The 14,178-nt window shown below is 37.6% G+C and overlaps 1 protein-coding gene across 3 annotated transcripts in view; it reads left to right on the top strand.

The window, feature by feature from the left end:
• The first annotated feature begins 5,079 nt into the window (after positions 1–5,079).
• LOC137731951 (sphingoid long-chain bases kinase 1-like) overlaps positions 5,080–14,178 on the top strand; it is a 9,455-nt gene continuing 356 nt past the window's right edge. The window contains exons 1-9 of one of the 3 annotated variants that reach the window (XM_068471219.1): positions 5,080–5,354; positions 5,765–6,262; positions 6,373–6,744; positions 7,023–7,116; positions 7,236–7,273; positions 9,455–9,601; positions 11,486–11,585; positions 12,732–13,666; positions 13,943–14,178. The exon at positions 13,943–14,178 is cut by the window's right edge and continues 356 nt beyond it. In XM_068471219.1, the coding sequence (XP_068327320.1) occupies positions 5,792–6,262; positions 6,373–6,744; positions 7,023–7,116; positions 7,236–7,273; positions 9,455–9,601; positions 11,486–11,585; positions 12,732–13,666; positions 13,943–14,101 (2,316 nt within the window). In that variant the 5' untranslated portion in view covers positions 5,080–5,354; positions 5,765–5,791 and the 3' untranslated portion in view covers positions 14,102–14,178. Of the gene's footprint in view, positions 5,355–5,572; positions 6,263–6,372; positions 6,745–7,022; positions 7,117–7,235; positions 7,274–9,454; positions 9,602–11,485; positions 11,586–12,731; positions 13,667–13,942 lie in introns of all 3 variants that reach the window. The other 2 variants (XM_068471218.1, XM_068471217.1) reach the window with 2 other exon arrangements.

Raw genomic sequence — 14,178 nt, 5'->3', positions numbered from 1 at the left:
ACCGTGTAAGGTAGAGATTGAAGATTCAACGGAGATGAGTAAGAATAATTAAATGGTTTAATTATTTATGGCAAGGATTAATTAATATGATTATTAATCAAACGAATAAGTTCGTTAAAAGACCCCGGGATAGTTTTGGACCTTAAGGCCCAATGGGCTTCGAACGTCAAGTCCATTGACTTAAGTTGTGTGACAACTTAATGAATAATGATTCACAAAGGCCCAAATAGCCCAATAAATCCCATGTTAAAGAAGGAGTGGTTTTGGACTTATTTACAAGTTTGCCACTCAAATGAATTAAGGAATAAGTATGACTTAATAGCCAAAATTCATTAAGGGTAATTTTTGGGGAAAGGATGAGAACACAAGCTCTCATTTCTCTCTAAAATTTCAGCCACCTTGGAGGGATCATCTAGCAATCAAACTCCTCCAAGGTCACTCATTTCTTCTACAATATGCCTTGGTGTGGAGACTTAGAGGTTTTCAATTTTGGGAACTTGGAGAAACCTTTTCATCCATCCAAATCCATGGATCTAAGATGCAAGGAATGAAGGCCCTCTCTTTGGGTGATTAGCCTTTGCTTATGCAAAGAGGAATCTACAAAGGTATTGATTTCTCAACTCACTTTGTTTTGAGTTGAGTCTTGGTTCACCTATCTACTAGGCTTTGAAGTTCATGGGTTAAGTTTTGTTTTTGAGTGCATATAAACATGATTCCGCCTTTTAATTGTTAATTGCATGTTGTTGATGTTGCTCAAATGAACTTGTTTTTCACAAATTTTCCTTCAAATATTTGTTCATAAATGCTCTGAAAACTAGGGATAAATTGACACAATTCGGCCTAAGCCTGCATCTCCTAAGCTTCCACATTCTACACTAATTCCAAGGAATCAACGAATGAACAAAGATAAGGATGCAATTTCGGACCACTCAACGAAATTCAACAAAGAGTGGGTTCGGACCACTAAACGGAATCGAATACAAAGAGAGAATCCGAACATGATACAATTCAGGACCGCTTAACGTAATGGCGGAGTATGAGAGATTCTTGACCAGTCAACGGAATCTAAATGAAGACAGATAAATGAAATCCATACCACTCAACGAAATCCAGACCACTAAATGGAACTCATATAGAGCAGGGCACCAGACCACTCAACTGAACCTCAGTGGAACCCGTTTTCAGACCACTCTACGGAACCGAGCAAAATAAAAGAAAACATAGTTTGAAAAGGCTTAACGAGGCAAGACATGACAATTTCTATGTGACAACACCCATAATAATAGGTTAACGATCCTCTACTAGCGCTAACGTTTGGCAAACATTTCAAATCACATTTCATAAAAATAGATTGATGGTATAATTTAAAAGTAACAATTTAATAATAAAACACATTTTATAAAAAAATTCCGTATCCACAAAGTATACTATCATAAGGATTTTTGGGGTAATCACTGATACCACATATATTAAAGTCACTCACCCAGAGTCTATGCTATGGCTCCTAGTACAAATATCGAGGCGTCCATGTACAATTGTCGCCTAGAACAAATCACAAGTCTCGTCTAAGAACTTTAGCTATAAAACACATAATTTTAGGTCGTACACATCCTTTAGGACATTCTAGAAGGATTCGAGACACGTTGACCAAAAGCCAACCCTCGGCCAATGGTCAACGATAGGGTTAACAACACTACATAACTTGATCCGAAAGATTTGCACATCGGGTTGTTGATCTGTAACTTCCTAAAGGTTTCATTAAGTTTCTAGAATAACATACTTAAACTTCATTACGATCTAACGGTCGAATCTCTACCAATTGCAAATTTAAGTGGCGGTCAATTGCGAAACTAGGCTAAAACATTGGAATTTCACTAAAGGAATGCTAAAAACGAAATTAGGGTATCAAAATTAGCTAAGAATGACATTTTGGGTTTTTGGCCCTGGGTAGCCACCATGCGCCGTCAACAGGCCACACACCTTATGCGCGGCCCTAGGCTTGGTGGAAATATTTTGTTCTCGGATCAAATATCTTGCTAAAGTTAACGAAAGATTCCAATATGTACCTTAATGGCATCATGGAATATTCCAGAGGTTAATGAAATATTCCCTTTCTTTTCCCTCAGTCTGGTTGCCAGTGTCGTCCGCCGCTGCAAATCTCGTCAGATTCTGCATATTTCGTTGATTTTTGGAAAATTTTCAAAATGCTATAACTTTCCCATTTTTCACCCAAATTCTACAATCCAACTACCCAAATGAAGCTAGAAAAGAGTAGAACATGATTTTACCTCTTTGAAGTTCAAAATTTGGCTGGAAATTGTCTGAAATTTACAAGAAAAGCACGACGTCCCAAGACTCGTATAATCTTGATTATAACTCCGAATTACGTTCCGTTTGCACCCATATGTTAGTAACGTCACGTACTTTGTGCCAAAAAGTGGGGAAAATTATGAAAGGATCAAACATGTCCACGCTGTATCTTTGATTATTGATAACATGTTATAATTTAATTGCGTGTTACATGACACTTAATTTAATTTTGTCAATTTATGTTCATGTCCATATTGATTTTTTTTAAGGTATGTGTATATTGAGTTGTTAAAGTTCACCACTCCATCGTTTTGCAAGTTTATAAACTAGACAATAAAGATGATAGGAATAATGAAATCGAGCTAGATGTGAGAATAGAACTATTTATTTATTTTTAAAAATATATGAGTTGTTGGAGTACTTGGAGCTAACGGAAGACTTGATGCAAAACCGAGTACAATGACATTTTAGAATTTATACATGCGACCCCACTTGGTGGAATAAAACTTGATTGTTGTTGTTGTTTAAAGAAATATGAGTTGTTTTTATAAGAGAAATTTATTTTACCTTATTTTAGCTTGCTTTTAATTATTTAATTAACTCGTGCTTCATATTTATGAATTTTTACTGACATCAGGCTTGGGGTGTGACATTTAAATTAAAAGCTAATCAATTAGTAAGTTAATACAACTTTAATTGTTCATTTGGACCACTCCGCAACGTCTAAATGATCACCCTTACATAAGGATTAACCAAATTAAACAACTTTATGGTCATTTAACTAATCAAACAAATTGAAGATGACTATGTTTCTTAAAAAAAAAATGAAAATTTTTCCAAGAGAATTCAAGTAGTTTTGCCTCTCTCTAGTTTGTTTACTATTGAAACCAAATTCACGCACCACCTTAAGTAAATGAGATGTACAAACTTGTTTAATATGTAAATGAACACACAATAGTAAGCAACCCAGGACCGGAGGTGGTGTCGGTCAAAGGCTTTCTGACGGTCAGTCAGTAAGTAAATATATGAGACTCAAGCAGTAGGTAAGAGAATAAGTGTGCGATAATTGCATTACCAAAGGTGAACCCTAGAAGAATATATTTATACTAGTTGAGATACAAACCTTTTAGGATATGAAATCTGTAAAAATTCTAAAGAATATCCAGGAGAAGGTATTACATCCACTTAGAGTGTGATTATTTGTGGCGTAAGCCAATTCATAAATTGTAAGGATTTCAGGAATATAGGAAACCTAACTAATTCCTTACTAGATCAGTATGTGTAGCTTTGCTACCAAAGCTATTGAGTCCATAACGAGATTTATGAGTTATTCGTATTCTGATTCGTTTTATTTCGACTATGAAAAATCATCGTCCCACATTTTCCATTTCTTCCAACCTCTCATTGTATCATAGAGAGAAATACTAGTATTTAGTGGCAAATGTTGTTAATTTCTTATTTAGCTTCTGTTTTTTTTTTAATTTCAAGAAAGTGATTTTTTTCTATATTATCTACATGGCACCAAATTATTAGTTATATGTGGTGTACATGTGCCATGTTAACAGTCCAACAGAAAACTTTACTGAGTTTTATGGCAGAGATTAAATTGATGTGTGATAGTCCGGGCTGATTTTGATTGATTTTTAAATTAAGAGACCAAATGACGAGTTAGGCCACTTTTATGGATAATTTATGTAATTTTTAATTTTTTTCCTTTCTAAAATTTGAATTCAATTTGTGTGACAAAGAAAGTTCTATTAATGTTGTTAAAAAAGAAGAAGAAGAAATCTCTTTTATCCTCTATCTTTTTCTCTCCTTCCGTGAGATAGCTTCTCTCCTTTGTGAGAGTTCTCCCCCCATCTCTCCTCATCTTCATCCTCCTCCTCCTCCGGTGCGGGTTTCATTCTTGACCACATTTTTTGGCGCCGACTCGAGCTTCGGTTGGAGTCGGTTGCCATTTTTTCCTTTCCTTTGTTTTTTCCACTTTTTCCCTTCTCTATTGCTTTTTCCCCTCCTCTTCATCTTGGTTGTCATCCCTCTTCCTCCTTCATTTGCGTTTCGATCTTTAGCCACAGTGTTCGAGTTGGTGCTGCGAGTTTCGGCGTTTCGACCGACTCAGGTGTTCCTAACACCACCACCTTCTCTTTGTTGTCTGCCAGATCTGGCAGTGTTGCTCATGGTGTTCCATGGGCTTCCTTTGATGGATAACCAACTAATTTTCTTCAATTTTTGGTTGTCCTTACTTTATGGTTGTGCTCAGCGAGTAGATCGGTGTTGGATGATATGATCGGAGATGCGATATTTGGTGGTGGGCATGGATTTTTGCAGGTTGAGATGCATTGTTCTGGCGGAGGCGGTAGTAGCTGACTTCTCGACATTTGTTTGTTTTTTCTGTTTGTGGGCCTTAGCTGTTTGGTTGGGCTTTTTGTTTGTTTGGGGTTCTCGCCCCGTGTTTCTCTGTCTTCCCATTTTGGTCCTTTTTGGTTTGTGTTTTTGTGTGTGGGCCTGTAGTTTGTAAATTTGTGTTGTGTGTTTAATAATGTTTCCTACACACTATTTTTTACTTTTAATACATTCCTTGTTAATTTTTGTCATTTATTTATTTTTAATTCAGTCAATCCGACAATGACAAATTAAGATGTTATGTATGGTGGGTGTGTGGATATCACACTTTAAAAAAAAAAAAAAAATTATTATATCAAAAGAAAAAGTACCAAAAAAAAAAAAAAAGAAGAAATTGCACCACCAAACACCAACTGGTCCAAATAGAACGACTCCCTAAAAACATAGGGGAGCTAGCTCCGTGTCACTTCCTGTCCTTTCCCCGGTGAATGAAAAAAAAGGAGAAAGAGGAAAAACTGATAATTGAAGGTCGACCCCGACGCCGACGCCGACACCGACCCCGACCCCGACCCCGACGGAAGAAGAGGAAAACGGGCTGTTTTTCCTTTCAGGTCTGATTGAGTGCGCGACTTGGTATTCCGAAGGATCGCCATCTACACCTCGGCTGAGCAACAAGACGGACCTGCGGCTCAGCTCAGCTCGTAAGTCGCATCCCTTCTTCCTTTTCCTCAATTTCAGCGGAGTGAGTCTCGATTATTTTTTATATCCTATACGTTGTAATTGTAATTGTAATTCTAATTTTAATAGGAATGTAATTAATCTTCGACTTGTTGAGAATTCCGGTCCCAGTTGTAGAAATGGCGATTTGTGCTCAATGAATTCATTTTTTAACCTCTAATTCGAACCAATAAATCCGCAGGCTGGTTGATCTAGTCATTTTATGCCGCAGTTACCGTGTAATCAATGTTTCACTATTAGAATTGGGATTGAAACCTCCTCTCCAGCTGCTGCCGCTCGTCTATCCCTACCAACAACACATCCTTCGTCTGTTTTTTCGATCTCCCCTTTGCAATTCATAAGAGTAATAATAGTTCTGGTTTTACAAGGAAAGTAAGAAGAAAAGAAAGATAGCAATACTATGCAGAAGAGTGGGAGTGTTTCCAAGAATAGTTTGAGAGTGACGACACCTCAGCAGTCTCTCAGGCGACTGGGATTGTGCACCCAAATAGCTACTGCAACTGGGGGTCAACACTCCTCCCCAATTGTTTTCCCTGAGAAACAGAAACGACACAAGATCAAGGCTTCCAAGACTCCAACCGCTGCCTCTATTGATGATCCCAACACACTAAAGACCTTTGAGCACAGGATTGACATTCCGGCTTCTGCTGCTGGAGATGAAAAGTCTGACCTGTTGGGTTATGTTGTTTTTGCCGGAAAATTAGTGTTGGACAAAAGAAACACCAGCAGTATAAACACTAATTCTTCTACTGATGTACACCAAACAACCTCCTCTTCTGATATTCCCAACCAGGAAGCTGTTGATGCCAAGCTTACCAGTAAGGCTTTAATTTGGGGTTCTCACATGCTGCATCTTGATGATGTCATCTCAGTAAGAACTTCCTCCTCTAGCTGCATGTTACAACATTTACAAATCACAAGGCTGCCTTTTCCTCTTTGGAATGAAGTAGGAAACAGTAATCTTTTTGTTTTCTTGCACAGGTTTCATACAACGTTGGTCTCAGACATTTCACTGTGCATTCTTATCCCTTGAAAAAGGGTTCTTGTGGCCTTTCATGTCTTATGAAACCTCGCAGAAGCCGTAAGGACTTTCGATTCTCGGCTTCTAGCATAGAGGAGGCAGTTCAGTGGGTCGGTGGGTTTGCTGATCAGCAGTGTTATGTGAATTGCTTGCCTCATCCATTGCTATCTTCTAAGAAGCAGGCTTCTTCAGAATTACTTCCAATTGATACTCCTCCTGAGTTAATTTTCAAATGTAAGAGTCCGCCAAAAATACTTGTAATATTAAATCCACGATCTGGACGTGGCCGTTCAAGTAAGGTTTTTCACAACGTCGTTGAACCTATATTTAAGGTATATCCTGTTACCTTTCCCTATCTGTTAATTAGACTGCCTTTTGTCATTCAGGATATGCATTATTTTTATTTGATGGATACAACTCCTAAACTGAACTGCTGTATGTCACCCATTGATGTAGCTATCTAATAGGAAATAAATATTTGTAATTCCTCTTTGTATATTTGAACTCAGTGGTTGAGTTGGCTTGCTTCTCTATTCTTGATAGTTTTAATGCTCTCTTTCAGAGCTTGTGGTCATATTCATATTCATATTGGAGCTGTGAACTGTGACAGCTTGCAGGTTTCAAAGTGGAGGTAGTCAAAACAACATCTGCAGGTCATGCTAGGAAACTTGCCTCTACTGTTGACATTAGCACTTGTCCTGATGGTACTACTACATAATGCAATATCTAATCACATTGCTTATTTTTGGTTTTCCTTATGCATTCTGATTTACTTTATCATCTTTACAGCTTTTGTCCATTTATAATTTTTTTTAATTTTCAGGAATCATTTGTGTTGGGGGTGATGGAATTATTAATGAGGTAAATCCTTTTCTACTTCGATGTTTCCAAGTATGGTACATAGCCATGATTAGTATTATTCTGTCTGTCTCTCTGTCTCTGTCTCTGTCTCTGTCTCTCTCTCCCTCCCTCCCTCCAACATGTGTGTCTTTATAAGGTTCTATGCCCCCGAACATGTGTGTGTCTTTATAGTTTATACATATATATACATATATATACATATATATATACATATATATATATATATATATATATATATATATATCTGGGAATTGAACGCAACCCTTATTTTGACCATTGAAATGGTCCAGTGCCTTAAAAAAATGAAAGCTTGCATTGATTATAGGACCACCATATATGTGAAAATATCTTCCATAAACCGTCATTTACTATCATGGGGGCTCAGTTGCCAGATTTTGAAAAAGGAGCAATGACGAAAGGGCGTGTGGCTACAATAAGGGAATGCAGTTGATGGACAAGGAAGGAGGATTGATATTCAGGCCCTAGGGCAGAATTATCTGAAGATTTTACCAAAGATTCAAACGAGGAGTTGGCCAATCAATAAGAGTTCATAGGTTTGGAAATGGCTTAGGGATTGGGGAATTGAAATATAGATTTGGTAACTGAAACCGAGGATGATGAAAGATTCCTTCCGGTGTGGTGCATTGACAGAGGAAGATGGCTCTTTGGATGAAGCTGAAAAGGCAGACATGGAAGGGGATGATTTGACAGAGGTCTTAGGTGAAAGTCACTGTTGTTGGGACCGTTGACAGCAACAAATTGTAGGGGACAAACAATATGTAGGGAAATCAGATATTTAGAAGCATGAATAGATGTTGGGAGATTGGAGTGCAGTGGGGATCTAGTTTGTATAAAAGAAGAGAAGCTGTGGTAGGATCTGGAGTGGATCAAGCTGAAGGCTGAAGATAATTGCAAAAGATCATAATGCCCTGGAGAAGTTGGGAGATTTGATGAGCAAGTTGGACATTTTGTTGTTTCCACTTGGGAGAACGAGAAGCATTCAGAGGATTGAGTTGAAGCTGGGAGGTTAATAAGAAGGGAAGAGAGCTAAAAGTTTAAAGTTTGAGTTGAGTAACTTGAGTTGTGCAAAAAGAAAATAGGAAGAAGGGGTATGGAAATATAATTAATGAGGACTGACAGTTTGAGCTGGCTAAATGGGTGGTGACGAAAGTGAAAGAAAGGGGAAGTCCAGGTGCGGTGGAGAGAGCCTGGTGAAGAGAAATAAAGCTTTACTTGGGAAATAGTTATGGGGATCTCCAGTGGAGGCTGATTTTTTGGTATGATGTCATTAAGAGTAAATACGGGCCACATGAGAATGGCTGGGATTCTAATGTCATTACTAGAGATTCAATTTGACCAGAAAAAAAAAAACTAGAGCTTGAAGTCTTTGTTTCTGAATATTTGGATTAGGGAATGGGAAAGGGTGAGGTGTTGGGAAGGAAGGGGGAAAATATTTTTATTCTCTGTTTCTTCTTTTATATAGATTATCAAGATCTTTCAATGCTTATATTGTTAGTTGTGTTTGAGCCCTCTGATTTTGGGTTTTGAAGGAGCTTGAATGACTTGGAGTTAGGAGAGTGACTGAGTTGCTTTTTGTTTTGGGAAACCCGATTGAGTTGGGGGCAAATTCTAGTGAGAAGCCAGAGTTTTGGGAGAGAGGAAAATGGCTTGGTGCTGTGGAGGCAATACTTTGGGGTTGCTTGGATATAGAGAAATAAAAGATCTTTTATTGGTGCTAGGGGAAGGATTGTGAATCATTTCTGGGACACTTTTTGTTTGTTGAACGTCCTTATGGGCTTCAGTTTCCTCAGAATTTGAGGTTTGGTTCTTTCGTGCTATTGGAGCGCTGTTGCATATGGGTTCTTCTGTTCTGTTTTGTTGTTCTCTAGTCAGCTGTCGTTTTAGGGAACATCTTGTCCCGTGTTGCAGTTTATTTTTTCTTTTTAATAAATATCTTGCATCTTTTAATAACAAAAATGAAAAATCAGCCCTCTCATTTATACTTTTGGAGTTTGACAGCTAAGAAATTTGAAAAATAAAAAAGATTGCCATGTTCTAAATTAAAAATCAACCCTCTCATTTATGTTTTCTTCTTTTATTTTGGCTTGGTTGACTTCAATGCATTAATACTTTTGGCATTTTCGTTATTTATACATTTACATTAATTTTATTTGTGTACAGGTTCTAAATGGTTTACTAAGTAGAGACAACCAAAAAGAAGGAATTTCGATACCAATTGGGATTATACCTGCTGGTTCTGATAATTCATTAGTTTGGACTGTCCTTGGAGTTAGAGATCCAGTTTCTGCTGCAATGGCCATTGTCAAGGTAATGTATATAGGGTTCATCATGTTTATTAAATTAATTAGATTACATTCAGTTGTACTGTATATACTACAGAGTAGAATTTTCCATCAATGAGACTGACTTCCCATTTTAGAGCAACATCAAATAGATGCTCGCATTAACTGAAAAACTACCCTACATGCAAGCCAAGATTGCAATCACATCGTAAGTCATAGATCTGTGTATCTCATTTTTTCTTTCTTTTCCGTGTTGCCATGACTCAAAACTTACTCTGAAATATCAGCCTATCATCCCCAAAATCATAAAATCGGCAAAAAGAGTTAAAAGGCGATTTCCTTCTAAATAGTAGGCGTGGAGGACTTGGCAGCTGCAAATTTAATAGAGTTCAAACTCACATTCAAGCTTAAACTTATTCTGATTGTACAAAGGGAGATCGCGGAGCCACTGAATGAAGTCCTCTGTTTCTTTCGGAGTTGCTGACCCACAGCGAGGCAGAGATGACTGACATATGGAAGATGGCGAGGACAACAACATATCGTAGAAGTAGATAGAAGGTGGAGCCAACGGCCCACTAAGATGGGATGATGAGACTCATGCCTCTAAAAGTAATTTGCTTTTTTGTTTTTGGGGTTTGCTATAGACTCTAAGAAAAGACTTAGAGTACTTGGATCTAATGGAAGACGTGGCACATAACCGACTAGGATTCATACAGCCGACCCCACTTGGTGGTAAAAGGCTTTGTTGTTGTTGGGATTTGCTATCCAGATTCTTAGAGCCGGCTAGATAACTAGAGATGATTGTTTGAGGATTCCTAGTTTCCCACAAGGAGGTGGATTGGCATCTGGTGACTGATGCTCATGGAGTTATGCGTAATTATCTCTTGAGATAGTAGTTGATTGAGCTTCAATTGCTTCATAAGTGTCCAGTACTAGAAGCCACTTCTGTATCTTTCTGTAAAGAGGAAGTGAGTCTTTATTGTTGATATACAGTGGGCTTAAATGTCTGTCTGTGCGTGTTAAGAGTTGGGTCATTTTAGTTCAACAACCTTTTTATTGCCATAGGATAGTTAGAATAGTTTTTTCTTGTTTAGGTACCGAAAGCAGGGGAGAAGGAATCAGTTTGAGCTATAAAATATCCAGAATTCGAACTGCCCAACCATCCAGTTGGACACACAAACATTTTTTTTTAGCAAACACAATTGTGACCGAGGCATGATTTGCTTGGCAAGCACACAGTTGACTGCTTGGCGATCACAGAATTGTGATCGAGTCATGTTGTACTTTTATTTTTTATTTTTTTTCCTCTTTCAAATGTATGAATTGAATTCTGGTTAGAGTTTAGCATCTAGGCTTAAGAGTTGAAGGCTTGAAGCCCAAATATCCTTAACATGACAATATACAGAAGTTTTATAAACATATTAATAGAAAACTAATACTTCTACAATGAAAAAGAAAGTTTCTTTTGGTACCTTATCCAAATTTTGTATAGTTATTTGGTAATCAACCTCATACCAACTAGGTCTTTACCTCACTTTCTTATGTGTGCATGGGGAAGCTCTCTAAGTTGGCTGCAATCAGTTTCTCATCAACTAGCTGATTAAATAGACTCTTCATCCTTCTGTACCTTTGCCAATAGGCATGAAACGGATACGGGATGGCTATTCGACACCCCAAATACATGGAAAGGAAGACAGTCAAACTCAACACTAGCGAACACCTAACAATGATTCCAGCTAACTAATTATCAGCTGCATTGCATAAACTTTTATGATCTCATTATTTGTCATCCATTTTTTGAGTTACGAAAGTACCTATCAACTACATTCATCTGTAAGGTTCTTGATACATTTGAAAACTAAAAGGTATTGATTGAAGTAGAAATTATGTGCTGTTTTCTTGGTTTCAGGGGGGTCTTACAGCTACAGATGTTTTTGCTGTGGAGTGGGTTCAGACTGGCGTTATTCACTTTGGGATGACAGTCTCGTATTATGGTTTTGTGAGTGATGGTAATTCCTAATGCCTATGATTAAATTTCAACTGGATCTTGATTTGTAATGTGATTAAGTTCCATCTAGATCTTAAGTGATGGTAATTCTGAATCCTAATGCATATTTTATTAGCAAACTTGGTGGCTAAAGTCTGTTAATGTGATACTTTGTCTGACTGATTCTCATGATTAATTAGTCGCTGTTTGGATTTAGCAAACTACTTTAATTGGATCAAATTTTTGGGGTTTTCTAAGTATATATTATTTGTCTTATATGTTGATTATCGCTTCAGATCCATAGTAAAAATTGTCGAGCCGTCTCTTTTTGTTCCCCTGCCTCCCTCCTTCAATCGTTATGACCGTTTCTTTAAATTGCATGATATTAAAGGATTTAAAGTTGTTATTTTTGGCATAAATCCCAACCTTCCATTACTCCAATGACCTCCCTTTTTTTGTGACCCTTGATTCTCTTTTGATTTATTCAATCTTATGTTTCAATCGTGTGCAGTCCTATATAAAGATGTTTCAATCACGTGCATAATGTTTGCGAAGTTTTTATAACAATTATTTTGTGTTGCGGTAGTTGTATTTTAAAATTTCTCTCATCTGAATCGTACTGTATGCATATACATATAAATAAGTTAAGGGAAATATTCCTGTAAATCTGGTTTGCAAATCAAGCTGGCTTGCCTGAATGTGTGTTCCACATTTACAATCTGTCAAGAGACCATTGTCCTATATACGTGCGTATTTATATATATATATATATATGTATATATATGTATGTATGTATAGGTGGATATATATGTTAAGACATTCATTGAAGATAAATCACTTTATTTTATAACTATTGTTTAAAAAACAAGTTATATCTCACATTTTCTCTAATTAAATAATTATCACCAAAAAGCCATTTAGTTTTTCGTCGACTTATTGATAAATGAATTTACTGTAGTTACGGTTGGGTGTGTGTAAAAATTATCTATTTTCCGACAGCCTGGTTGTTAAATAATGTTGTTTAGATTATTTGATAGCATTTTTATCAATTGGTGCATTGATAGATGAGTTGGAACTCTGAGAACAGTATTTCTTAATTTTGGACCACTTGTAATAATCTAAATAAGTCTGTATGTTAGAATGTTAATTCATCTTGAACTGGTTGCAGTGTTGGAGCTCTCTGAGAAATACCAAAAGCGCTTTGGTCCTCTTCGTTATTTTGTTGCTGGATTTCTCAAATTCTTGTGCCTACCAAAGTACAGCTATGAAGTTGAGTATCTTCCAGCATTAAAAGAGGACATAGAAGGAAAACTCTCAGAAAGGGAAGTAGTTGACATGTCAGAACTATACAGAGACATTATGAGGAGATCAAACACAGATGGGATTCCAAGAGCCTCTAGTTTGTCAAGTATTGACTCCATCATAACTCCTACTCGAATGTCTGGTGGAGACTTGGATACAACCTGCAGTAGCAATCATGCTAGCATTGAACCATCTGAGTACGTACGTGGCCTAGATCCGAAATCAAAACGACTTTCAATGGGAAGGAGCAATGTAACTGCAGAGCCAGAAGTTATTCATCCTCAGCTTCCTCTGTCAACAACTCCAAATTGGCCAAGGACCCGCTCTAAGTCGAGAGCTGATAAAGGATGGACTGGATTGACAGCCACACATGATGCCTCCAGATCTTCTTGGTGCAATGCTGGAACAAACGATAAAGAGGATATATCATCAACTCTGTCTGATCCAGGTCCAATTTGGGATGCGGAACCCAAGTGGGACAGTGAACCTAATTGGGATGTGGAAAATCCTATCGAATTACCAGGGCCATCAGATGATGTGGAAGCAGGAAGAAAGGAAGTTGTTCCTAGGTATGAAGATAAATGGGTTGTTACTAAGGGTCAATTCCTTGGTATTCTGGTTTGCAATCATGCTTGCAGAACTGTTCAGAGTTCCCAAGTGGTGGCGCCAAAAGCTGAGCATGATGATAACACCTTGGATTTGATCCTAGTTCATGGAAGTGGGCGGTTAAGGCTGTTGAGATTTTTCATGCTACTGCAGATGGGTAGACACCTTTCACTGCCATACGTGGAAAATGTCAAGGTATAGGCATTTATTTTAGTAATGTCCTTGCACTTAGTTTGATGAACTGCATTTATTGAACCACAAAACTTCACAATTTTTGGCACATTTCTAATTGAAGCAAACAGTTAGTGGTTATGTTGTTGATTGGAATTTCTGTTAGAACTTTTCCCCTGTGTTGGAGTTTAGGGATGGGAGGGCATGGGAATTTTAATTCCTGTTTCTTGTGCAGGTTCTTGATAAATAAGAAACTACAGTAAGTTGTGTTGGGGATTCTAATTTTATTTCTCATTGTAGGTGAAGTCAGTGAAGATTAAGGTGTCAGGAAAGCACACCCACAATGGTTGCGGTATTGATGGAGAGCTTTTTCCACTCAACGGGCAAGTCATTTCTTCTTTGCTTCCAGAACAGTGCAGACTTATTGGCCGCTCCCTTACAGTTAACCCTCATGTCTGAATACCGTGTATCTTCTTTTGGACCTCTGTAACGGATGTTAAGGGCATCTTTTCTATTCACTTATGGAACATGCAAGA

This window comes from Pyrus communis, chromosome 4, assembly GCF_963583255.1.
Source record: "Pyrus communis chromosome 4, drPyrComm1.1, whole genome shotgun sequence".
Lineage (NCBI taxonomy): Eukaryota > Viridiplantae > Streptophyta > Magnoliopsida > Rosales > Rosaceae > Pyrus > Pyrus communis.
The sequence above is the reverse complement of the archived record's forward strand: the minus strand, read 5'-3'. Positions and strand labels throughout refer to the sequence as shown.